Genomic DNA, 13,021 nt, shown 5'->3' on the forward strand with positions numbered 1-13,021 from the left:
GTGTGTGTGTATGCGTGCGTGCGTGCGTGCGTGCGTGTGTGTGTTCACAAAAGGTTGGGAATACTTGGAAATAACTGCATATTTCCAAACTTGTAAGAGATTCGTTTCTAGTAATAGTTGATTTGATCATCTCGGACGAATGTACAACCTAAAGTGAAAGATGTTATGACTGCCAACGATCTTGAAGGTGAGGTGATTGGAAATGGGGTTTAATGTCGCGTTCGAGATTATTGCAATTATATAGCGACGTACATGCATGTGTGTGTGTGTGTGTGTGTGTGTGTGTGTGTGTGTGTGTGTGTGTGTGTGTGTGTGTGTGTGGCTGCTTGTACTAGTCCGGGCTAATGCGAATTATATTGCGCTAGTCAATTGATATTTCATGCCACATGAATAACCCACTCAGACACAGTATACCGACTCCGAGCCGCACAGTCCTTGTTTTAGCTCTTGATGCCGTACCAGGCAGGGTAACAATAAGTAGCATTTTAGCGTTTTTGGTTGGGGATCGAAACCCCGAACTTTCACTCTCGCACGCTCTCCCATTAGATAAGGAAGGCGGCGCCGATGTTGAAGGACGATAGGTAAAGATGGTAAATTTCAAAGTTAACGTTTTTGGATCAGTTGTGCCTAATACCGCCACAATTTGTGAAACAAACATATACCCGACGAGGCAAACAGCGTATGAGTCTCCCAAAGACGATTTCAGGGAGTCTTACCAACTCCTCTCCCAGATCCTGTCCAAGTTACAATTCATCATTAATTAACTTTTACATGTTCCCATCAATTCTAAATAACACAACCCGTAACCCTTTTAGTGAATCGGAGTTGGAATAAAAAGCGGATGTATTCGATCAGTCAAAGTTACAGAAAGTTACAAGTTACAGATTTACCAGGGGGTACGGGTGGCCAAGTCGTCCAAAGCTCCGCGATTCGCTGTGCAGAGTTGCCTCCCTTGGGCACGCCAGAAACCTATGATTGTTTCTAGGTTTGTCAGCACCATACCCCTGCTCGTGGGTTTCACCGAAGGGATAAACGTCTGAGACCTGCATCACTCCGGGCTTTCCTCCCACATTAAGCTGACACGCCGCGATATAACTGGAACACTGTTAAAAGCGGCGTTAAACCGAACTCACTCACTCACTACAGATTTACCAGGTCTGACATTATAGATTTTTTCTTCATTGTGCGTGTTCAACAAATAGGATATTCAGTGATGAAACTTGTGGTTTGAATTGGTTTCATTTTAATTTCTCAAAATCGTTACTGAAGACAATGATTGAGGCATTTTTTATCGTTAATGTATGGGTTGCAATATTTCTGTAAAATCCAGTCTTCAAGGGTGGCACAGTCGTCTAAGGCGCCGCGATTCGCTATGCAGAGTTGCCTCCCTTGGGCACGCCAGAAACCTATGATAGTGGGTTCGAATCCCGGCTCGCCCCGATTATGTTTCTAGGTTGTCGGCACCATGTCCGTGCTCGTGGGTTTCACCGAAGTGGTAAACGTCTGAGACCTGCATCACTTCGGTCTTTCCTCCCACATTAAGCTGACACGCCGCGATATAACTAGAATACTGTTAAAAGCGGCGTTAAACCGAACTCACTCACTTTGTGGCTTTATTTAAACACTAAGGGAGGTCAATCTTTTTGGTGAGCTGTCTTGGGCGTGCCACTAAATAAAGTCCTTGCCACATTCTATGCGTGTTTCATTTGATGCAATAGCAATTAATAGTTAAAAATAAATAGTTCTTAGTTTCTAGTTAAATGTAAATACATTCGAATTCCTCGAGAGAAGGAAAATGTGAATTATCAGTCCTAAATTCAAATGTGATGTGTCTAGGACAAAAAGGGTTGTCAAGTCACCGGGTACATCTCGCCTAGATCAGTTCAAACCTGGAGACCGCCTCCGTGGTGTAGTGGTAGAGCGTCCGCCCGGAGAGCGGAAGGTCCGGGGTTCGATCCCGGGCCGCGTCATACCAAAAGACGTTAAAAGATGGGACTTGTTGTTACCCTGTCTGGCGCTCGGCATTAAATGGCTAAAACAAGGACTGGTCGGCTCGGAGTCAGTATACTGTGTCTGAGTGGGGTATTCATGTTAAACTGCGGCATGGTATCTCAGTGAGCTAGCACTATAAATCGGCATCAGTCCGGACTAGTACAAGCAGCCACGCAAACACACACACGTACATGCACGTCGCTATATAAGTGCAATAGTATTGGACGCGACGTTAAACCCCATATTACCTTAACTCACCATCTAACCTGGAAAGAAATCATTATGTAAAGGATATTAATATATCATATTTTTAAAAAAAGGTCCGATCACTTGTAGAACAAGTTTGCTTTGTGAATGATCATTCGGAGCATTACACAATGAACGTTCAGCCGCACCCTTCCCCCGATACATGCATTCCTCGGGAATCGCAAAGTAAACAGAAAGAAGAAATCAATCAGGACAACAAACACGCCTTTCGTGTTTCGACTGTGGTTTGGCTATTTATTTGAGTCGGTCAACCTCGTCAAGCAGTGAGGGCTGTTCACTGCAGAACAGGATTGAAGTCAGTTGACATTTGTGCTGATATCATGAAAACAAGACGTTATTGGAGTGCATAGGATAATGCACAAACACCCCTCTTATCACGCAAGTATATTTCTCCTCTTCGTAGAAAACGATGTGCGTTGAATGCTCCAAAGACTTCAATCTACATTTTCACATTCTAATTGTGCATTCTGATACTTGTATAATTGCGTTTGATGTCGTTTAACAGAAATATCAATATTTCTTACCAGACAACAAGGACAAAATAAACATAAATTCTTTATTATGGTGATTCAATTCATGGAGTAACAGATCAGTTTTCTTTTCGGGCCTTCAAATCGTATTACCATGAACATCACCATGATAATAATACATATACTACTCATATTCAGTCGTGCACAAAACTGACCAATTCTAAAATGGCATGATTAATAAATGACACAATGAAAGGTCTAACACATTTTTCCCCGAAACCTTAATAGATTGCCACCGAAAGCTGCCGTTTGCATTTTACCTGTATAATCGATCCTTCACGAGAAAGGTAGTTGGAATATTGCCGCGGTCGGATTGTATTCGGGGAATCATCATTATATGAAAACGGGTTAATAATGTTAACGCATTTTTCCCTTTTATGAACATCCAATAGAATACAATGGGAAGAGTAAACCCATTGGGGGTGCGCACATCACGGTTTATTCTCTCTTCGGCGTTTTATTGTACGATAAACAATTCCCACTCGTCGTTTGTTACTAAATTAAAACATGCTTCACGTGTCCAGACTTGCCACGAATGTTATTTGCTTTGACAACTGGAAGAATATGATCACTTGTTGAAATGCGGTGCAGTTAAAGTCTCGTCAGCAATTCAAATGAATAGACCCAGTAGATATGTTATATCATACCTTAACAATACACAATCTTTAGCATTCGATTTGACTCATTGTTTATTTAAGTTGTTATGGTGACACTGTTCCTTTTAATAAATTTATTTCGGTAAGCATGTCAAATTAGTTACAGGAGAGAACGGAGATTGACAGATTGATATATATTGCTAAGTTAGTAAACAATCAACAAATGTATTACAAAAAATAACTAGGTTTACATATCAATACAAATTACTGCACAGTAATTACAATGGCGGTACACACTAGAGTGGTAGTACAATATCCAATGGCAATGAATAATATGATCGCAGTGGTACCAAGTACTAAACTACAGTGGTGATAGCAAAGGTCCGTGATAATAATATATATTCATCTAGCGGCGATAGTGGTCAAGCTCCCGAGATTGGCGAGGCAGGGAAACAGGGACGATGATCGATCCTCACATGAAAACTGGTATACCGAACCGGAAGTTTACGAACCACACTAACATCTAAATATCGTAACTTCCTGACGACTGATCACTGTCCAAACACAATGCAATGAGTGTTTTCCGAATCCCAACAAAAACAATGTAACAGATGTTACTGAGTGAGTGAGTTGGGTTTAACGCCGCTATTAACAGTATTCCAGTTATATCACGGCGTGTCAGCTTAATGTGGGAGGAAAGCCCGAAGTGATGCAGGTCTCAGACGTTTACCACTTCGGCGAAACCCACGAGCACGGGTATGGTGCTGACAAACCTGGAAACATAATCGGGGCGAACCGGGATTTGAACCCACAATCATAGGTTTCTGGCGTGCCCAAGGGACGCAACTCTGCACAGCGAATCGCGGCGCCTTAGACGACTGGGCCACCGTGCCCCCTAACAGATGTTACTGTCATTGTTCAACAATCCACTGCAATAAAGGGTGGTCACATAGTCGGCATGCGCTCTGAGCTCGTCTGGCATCATGTCCAGAACTGCTACCCTCTGATCCTCAACCTGGAATGTAATATCAGTGTATGTGTTTGTTTGATTGTTGTTTAACGCTGCATTCAGCAATATTCCAGCTATATCATGTATATGACAGCTGTCTGACCACCCGATCCCGTTAGTGGCCTCTTACGACAAGCATAGTCGCCTTTTACGACAAGCATGGTTTGCTGAAGACCTATTCTACACCGGATCGTCACGGGTCTAACATCAGTGTAATGTCTGTTTGTTTGTTGTTTACCGCCGCACTCAGCAATATCCCAGCTATATGACGGCGGTCTGTAAATAATCGAGTCTGGACAAGACAATTCAGTGATTGATATCATGAGCATCGATCCACACAATTGGGATAGGATGACATGCATCAACCAAGTCAGCGAGCCTGACCACCCGATCCCAATAGTCACCTCTTACGACATGCATCGTCGCCTTTTACAAGCATGGGTTACTGAAGACCTATTCTACCCCGGATCTGCACGGGTCAGTGTAATGATAAAGGATTTTAAAACGATATATGATAGAATATATTAACGGGGGGTGTGGTGTAAGATGGAATATCGTGCTGTCAACTTTATTTGCTTCTACAAGTATATCAAAGGTAATTAATCTCTAGAATGTAAACAATCACCTTTCCGGTGGGCAAAAGGACAAGAACGTTGATACCCACAACCAAGTCATAACGTGAATTCATATATTATTGATTATTGATTGATTTGCTATTGTTATCATGACTCACGTGTCATATCGTGAACACTTCTCTATGCTTATTACATGAGGGGCGGTCGGGTAGCCTGGTGGTTAAAGCGTTCGCTCGTCACGCCTAAGACCCGGGTTCGATTCCCGACATGGGTACAATGTGTGAAGCCCATTTCTGGTGTCCCCCGCCGTGATATTGCTGGAATATTGCTAAAAGCGGCGTAAAACCATACTCACTCACTCACTCACTTATTACCTGAACACTTCACGTGTCATCAACGGAAGAGGGGGCACGGGTGGCCCAGTCGTCTAAGGCGCCGCGATTCGCTGTGCAGAGTTGCGTCCCTTGGGCACGCCATAAACCTATGATTGTGGGTTCGAATCCCGGTTCTCCCCGATTATGTTTCTAGGTTTGTTAGCACCATACCCGTGCTCGTGGGTGGTAATCGTCTGAGACCTGCATCACTTCGGGCTTTCCTCCCACATTAAGCTGACACGCCGCGCTATAACTGGAATACTGTTAAAAGCGGCGTAAAACCCAACTCACTCACTCACTCACTCAACGGAAGACTTCTCGTGCTATGCATCCCCTGTTCATGTCAGCCCGGTGAGGCGCTCCCGATTTTCTGTTTGCTTGCATTGTTCAGGTATTGCGTGCTGTACATTTAATCCGTGCAAAACATGAGGGGTTATTGATATCGACCGAACCATTTGCAGTGTAATTGAGAAGACATAACTGTCAGTTATAAGTCGTAAAAAACGCTTCCTATTGAAACGCAGGAAGTATTCCGAGCTGATTTGGCTTTCAGCCAAGACGCGACTCATACCCGTCCATGACAACACCATTGTTTGTGTTGACAAAGGAGAACATTGTTGGAATTGTCTCCCTTTGAAATGTTGCCTGTGCACAACCTCACACATGCATTCAGCAATATTCCAGCTATATGACAGCTGTCTGTAAATAATCGAGTCTGGACCAGACAATCCGATGACCAACATCATGAGCATCGATCCCCGCAATTGAGATACGATGTCATGCATCAACCAAGTCAGCGAGTCTGACCACCCGATCCCGTTAGTCGCCTCTTACGACAAGCGCAGTCTCCCTTTACGTTTTGTTTGTTTGTTGTTTAACGCCGCGATCCGCAATATTCCAGCAAAATGACGTTCGTCTGTAAATAATCGAGTCTGGGCCAGACAATCCAGTGGTAGATGTCATGAGCATCGATCCACGCAATTGAGATACAATGACATGCATCAACCAAGTCAGCGAGTCTGACCACCCGACCCCGTTAGTCGCCTCTTACGACAAGCGCAGTCGCCCTTTACGGCAAGCATGATTGCTGAAGACCTAACGACAAGCACGTTATTAGCACAAAGGCGATGCGCTTCGCGCGACGAACGGAAGGTCGCTCCGAACTCGCCCGGCCTTGGCGAATTGCACGAGCTAGTGTTGTTGCCGAGAAGAACAACCCGCCGAGACAAACAGACAGGGCGCACCTAAATGGTATTATATCAATGGGTGTTGTATCGCATGGCATGTGAATGTGTATTATGATTTCAGTGCCCCATTATCACTCAGTAAAACATAAAACGCCCCTATACTGGGTGGGTGGGTAGGTAGGTAGGTAGGTAGGTGGAGTTACAATTCAGTTTACTTATCACGCCGTTGAATGTGTCCACTACTGTTTTCCTCCATGACATTTTTGAACAAGTGTGAAAACAATGCTGTTTAAGACATTGCAAATCGACAGTGGCTGCGTTTTGACGCACCGTTTGCCGAATATCAGGCCACCAACATTTTCCAATAACAATTTATATACCGGATGTTTTGTGTAGTCAGTCTGTGCGTTTATTTTTTTTTAAGAATGTATGTTTGTCTTTCCATATTTCTTCATATCATATTACTGTCCGTCTACATGCTCATATCTGCTTACATGACTTTTGTGTGTAAGGTATACTTGTGAGAATTTTCCACATGCTCCCAACTCGCCCGAGCTGGTTTTATTGCGGAGAAGAACAACCCGCCGAGACAAACAGACAGGGCGCACCTAAATGGTATAATATCAATGGGTGTTGTATCGCATGGCATGTGAATGTGTATTATGATTTCAGTGCCCCATTATCACTCAGTAAAACATACAACGCCCCTATGCTGGGTGGGTGGGTGGATAGGTAGGTAGGTAGGTGGAGTTGCAATTCAGTTTACTTATCACGCCGTTGAATGTGTCCACACGATCGATGGTAGGTATGCCTTTAGCTTGCCTGCGAGTTCACTATTCACAAAAACAAAACGCAGGTAGATTTTAAGTAAATTTATTGTACCTAATAAAGTCGATATATTTAATTAAATATCATAGATACATATATGAAATTTGGTGCGCATTAGTCACAAGTTTTCGTTGTACAAAGGGCATTGACAACTGTTCATTGCCATGTCACATAAGGCCACAAGGTTGCGCTGAACACAGTATCTCGTGTGACCGCCCCAGGCAGGAATCACGGCTCTGCATCTCCTTGGCACTGACCGGATAAGTGTACGAATTCTGTCCTGCGGAATTCTGCGCCATTCTGCTTGTAACGCATTGGCCAGTTGTGGAAGTGTCTGCGGCGTGTTCTGACGTTGACGTACACGTTGATCGAGTTCATCCCAGAGGTGTTCGATTGGGTTGAGATCTGGAGATCTCGACGGCCAGGACAAGCCGTTGATGTTGGCATTATGAAGGTAGTCTACCGTGACACAAGCTGTGTGAGGTGGAGCGTTGTTCTGTTGAAACAGCTCCCTCTTGTGCGGTCAATGGTTGGAAGAAGGTGAGGTTGAAGAATTTGATTCATGTAGCGATTTGTTGTCAAATTTCCCTGAACCACAACCAAGTCAGATCTCGTGGTGTAGGATATGGCCCCCTACACCATGACACTACCACCACCGACATTGTCGAATTCACATACACAATGTGGGGCAAAACGCTTCGACGACGATAAACACGTTGTCTTCCATCTCGCCGGTGAAGAAGAAATTGTGATTCATCGCTAAACCACTCACGTCTCCTGTTCTCAAATTCAAAGGCTGTAAGGTATGGCACCAAAGCAAGCGTCGATATCGATAGATCTGTTGCAAAACAGGAACGATAACTGGTCTTCTGGGTCGGATTCCAGCCTCGCGAAGATGGTTCCTGACAGTCTGGTCCGATATCCTTCTCAAACCAGGGATGCGTCCTGCAGTCTCCTTAGCTGTGGCATTGCGATGACGTAGGTGGAACAGTCGAATGTAGCGATCCTGTGCAAGGGTGGTAACTCTTGGTCGGCCGGTTGCCGGACAGTCTGCAGTGGAATAGAACTGTGTGTATCGGTCCCAAAGGCGGCAAATGGTGCTGTGGTGGACGTTGAAGTGGCGTGCAACAGAAGACTGCGATTCCCCTTTGAATACGTCCTATGGCGATGTTCCGATCGGTGGCGCTGAGTCTCGACTTTAAAAATGTTGACAATTGAATGACAAATTATTGGCTTATGCTTGCCTTTTTATAGCCACTACCACGCGTTGCGAATGCCATAACTTGCACGTGCATTTTGCTTTACTGTTTTCCTCCATGACATTTTAGAACAAGTGTGAAAACAATGCTGTTTAAGACATTGCAAATCGACAATGGCTGCGTTTTGACGCACCGTTTGCCGAATATCAGGCCACCAACATTTTCCAATAACAATTTATATACCGGATTTTTTGTGTAGTCAGTCTGTGCGTTTCTTTTTTTGAAGAGTGTATGTTTGTCTTTCATATTTCTTCATATCATATTACTGTTCGTCTACATGCTCATATTTGCTTACATGACTTTTGTGTGTAAGGTATACTTGTGAGAATTTTCTACCTGTGTATATACCGCAAATCCCCGTTCACATGCACCAGTATACATTTCTACGTTTGCATACCTGTTTAAATATACATACCTGAGTATACTCCTGATGCGAACCCGTTTACTCATGGATGTATATTTACACCTGGAGCAAATTTGCACCTTGTTTCCAGTAGGTGCAATTGTAACTTTACACGAGTGCAGATTCCACCTCTCATATCACTTTCAATAGCCTCAAACAAGATGGCGTCGCCCAGTCAAGACGATCTGATCGATAATCAACATCTATATTGTGATAAAACGGGTCTTACTTCGCGAAGTGCATCAAATCACGTGAGCACCTGGATTAAAAACATGAAAAGGTTGGAACAATGTCTGTTGACGCCGAGTTGGCTTTCCAAAATGTGCAATCGACCGAAATCTACACGGCAGTTTACGAACCGGATGTCGATTTCGTAACGCGATTTTTTATTGGACTACGCATAGACTCGTTAGTCCAGCCAAAATATAACTCCATAATTGCAGCCTAGTTCGGCAAGGGTGGAAACTGGACTTTATAATCACTTAACGCGCGTGCATTCAATCGCTTTATAAATGAAATAATCGGGAACGCGAAGTTGAACCCCAATTCACCTTACCTCACATTCGTTCAACATATTGGTTCATTTCTTTAAGTTCTAATAGACAGTCCCAATAACAGTGTGCAATTATGCTTTCTCGTGATTTGTCGTGAAAAGTGAACGGTGGATTTTGGTAAACTGTGAATTTTGATACACACGATGTTTTGTTTGTAATTTGGAAAATTCGTATTCCTTGCCTGTAGTTGTCACTTTTCCTAATCTCGGAATGCGGAGTACCTAGCTTTGCAAAGTTTTGTATATCAACTATGATGTACCAAGGTATCGAGCCCTGCGAAGACCCGGGGTAGAATAGGTCTTCAGCAATCATGCTTGCCGTAAAGGGCGACTGTGCTTGGCGTAAGAGGCGACTAACGGGGTCGGGTGGTCAGACTCGCTGACTTGGTTGATGCATGTCATTGTATCTCAATTGCGTGGATCGATGCTCATGACATCTATCACTGGATTGTCTGGTCCAGACTCGATTATTTACAGACGAACGTCATTTTGCTGGAATATTGCGGAGTGCGGCGTTAAACAACAAACAAACAAACAAAACGTAAAGGGAGACTGCGCTTGTCGTAAGAGGCGACTAACGGGATCGGGTGGTCAGGCTTGCTGACTTGGTTGATGCATGTCATTGTATCTCAATTGCGTGGATCGATGCTCATGACATCCATCACTGGACTGTCTGGTCCAGACTCGATTATTTACAGACCAACGTCAGTTTGCTGGAATATTGCTGAGTGCGGCGTTAATCAACAAACAAACAAACAATAAACCAAGGCATCGAGAATCGTTTCTGCAGTGCTATAAATATCATCATCTTTCACATGTCAGTTGCTGTGCTACAAACGTTAATGAACGTATGTATTGTTTAATGTATTTATTTTTTTAATGTTTTTATTGTTTAATGTATTTATTGTTTAATGTATTTATTGTTTAATGTATTTATTGTTTAAAGTATTTATTGTTTTGCAGTTTCTATTAAGTGAAACCAAGGTACGGCACATCCTATCATTCCTGTCTCTACTTGCAAGCATTGTCTGGTTCTTAAGTGGTAGGTGTAAATGCTGTTGTTTACGCACACCATTTATCAGTCAGCATCAAGTACAATTTCCTTTGCTCCAAATTGCAATATGCCAACCTAATTGTTTTCTTGTTTAGCATTGTCTTTCAGTATGATATCAGACCGGAAGATCTGGGTTAGTATAGGTCTTCCTTGTTTTGTCAATGTGAAGTTTAAAGCCAGAAAATCTGTCACAGAAACTGAGAACCGGTAGTACATTATAGAGGCATTGTTCTGAAGGGTTTAAAGAACAACTTGAGTCGTCTGCAAATTGTGAGAATAAATATTCAATATTACCTATCTTAATATATTTTATCTAAGTGTTGTTTATTATCATTATTGATAGTATTTCAGCACTTAGTATAAAGATAGAGGGAGAGAAAGGATCACCTTGTCTCGACCTCTATATGTTTTCTTTTTCTTTTTCTTAAATTGGGATCCAAAGCCACCAACTAGTACACATGATTGAATTTCGTTATAAAAGGTTTTTATTTATCTTCTTATTGAAATTCCGAAACCAAACAAGTTTAGTGTTTTGTCAATAAATTCCAAATCATCTGTATCAAAGCTCTTCTCAAAATGTACCTGGTATCTGATAGGTATTAGCGTAGTCCAGTAGATCATAGATTTGTCTTGTTATTTCACCAATGTATCTTCCAGCCATAAATATTTTTTTATCTTCGCTAATCAGGAAGTTTAAGATTCAAAATAAGCGCCAGTAACGACAGAAAAGTTGTTTAAACAATTTTTCTTATTTAACTCTCCTGAACATGATTTGATAGAAAAGGACGGAGAAGGTGCCTTTGCCAGCGGAACCGATTCAGACATATATAGTGGTTACAAAGACGCATCGATGCTTTAAAAAGTTTTTTTTTATGATAATTGGCATGTGTTAATTTGGATAAGACCAAGGTCATTGTTATCATGAATGGAGGAATTTTATCTAAGCATCAGAAATGGAGGTATGATGGACAACCGCCTGCTTGTGTACCTTCATAATAAATACTTAGGATTAACGTTTAATAAATCTTTATCATGGTCCAGACATTCTTTTTAAATGTGGTGTTTTTAAATGTGGTCAATACTTAAACCAGTACCATTTTATTTATTTTTCAAAATATTTGGCCGAACATAAGTCCAATTTTACTTTATTGGGCAGAAATATGGTTTGCAAATCGTGAATTATGTGAAGAAGTTAAAACTGTACATTTGGTGGCCTTTTAGCGCTTCCTGAATCTAAAAAATCTATAACTGTACATCATGTTGTTAGAGGTGAATGTGGAAGATACACATTTTGTATTTATGCCTGTAAACGCGTTGTCACATATTGGTGAAAAACTTTATATATGCCTGACTCAAGGTTTGTTATATTTGTTCCTAAATGTAAAAAGAAGCTCGACCTCCACAGTTAGACACTATTGTTATGTTCAGGTTTTTGCTATCTATGGGAACAACAGTCAGTTCCAAACGTATCAACATTTTAGTCAGAATTCTTTCAAAGAAACTATCATATACTTCATAAACTTCAATACCGAATACTATATCTCAGCTCTAACATTTTATAAATTTAGAAACGCAATGGCAAATGCAGTTCCCATCGCCTAAGAATTGAATCAGGAAGGTTCACTGAAGTAGAGAGTGACGATAGAATATGTGTTAATTGAAAAGAGAACTTTTTAGAATACGAACATCATTTTATTTTGATGTGTAAAACACATCATGATCTTAAAGCCCAGTTGATAGCACCAACAAATTATACCTATGCTACTAGACATGAGTTTAACGTATTAATGTCGTGCACTAACCTATCGCTGCACAGATACAAAGCAAGGTCTATAACAAACAAACTGTCACTCTGAGTCTCCAACACCCTGTATTACCACTGTGTCAGGGGCCTACAATACTGAATGAATAAAGTTGATCGATTAATCAGGAGGTTAAACACAGATTTTACCCTTTATGATGTGGTTTTATAGAATACTGATAGTAAGATTATTGGCGCCAGTTTTACAAATATTGTTTTAGTTGATTTCCTTTTGGGAAACAGGTTATTAATTCGTGGCTTTGTGATATTGATAATAGTCCGTTATTGTAAGCTTCATTTAAAGATTTCATTAGATATTTCTCAAGGTCATTCGGGGGGAAAATCTATCAGGTTCAGGACTCTGGTTTGTTTTTGCGTCAACAGACATCCTGATATTTACCCTGTTGTGTTACTGTCCTTTGTTTACAGATAATTAATAATGATTAACTTGTTCTCATCGCTGTATGGCTTCATTGTTGCCGATGAGCTATAAAAGTTTAACTCACTAACTCACTAGCCTAGTCTAGCCTAGCCTAGCCTAGCCTAGCCAGATATATGGAGCATATGTATATTTTCTGTCAAATACAATGATC

At 41.8% G+C, this 13,021-nt stretch overlaps 1 protein-coding gene across 3 annotated transcripts in view; it reads left to right on the forward strand.

The window, feature by feature from the left end:
- Positions 1–2,416: 2,416 nt before the first annotated feature.
- The window catches only part of LOC124151978 (hemicentin-1-like), a 52,804-nt gene continuing 42,199 nt past the window's right edge, over positions 2,417–13,021 (forward strand). For 2 of the 3 annotated variants that reach the window (XR_007219296.1, XM_048388957.1), the window contains exons 1-2: positions 2,417–2,637; positions 10,537–10,615. Coding sequence is in view for 2 of the 3 variants with exons in the window: in XM_048388957.1 (XP_048244914.1) it covers positions 2,614–2,637; positions 10,537–10,615 (103 nt within the window). In the remaining variant the exon portion in view is untranslated. The remainder of the gene's footprint in view (positions 2,638–10,536; positions 10,616–13,021) is intronic. The other variant, XM_048388969.1, reaches the window with a different exon arrangement.

Source organism: Haliotis rufescens, unplaced genomic scaffold, assembly GCF_023055435.1.
Source record: "Haliotis rufescens isolate VD_foot unplaced genomic scaffold, xgHalRufe1.0.p SCAF_10, whole genome shotgun sequence".
In the NCBI taxonomy this organism is placed as follows: Eukaryota; Metazoa; Mollusca; class Gastropoda; order Lepetellida; family Haliotidae; genus Haliotis; species Haliotis rufescens.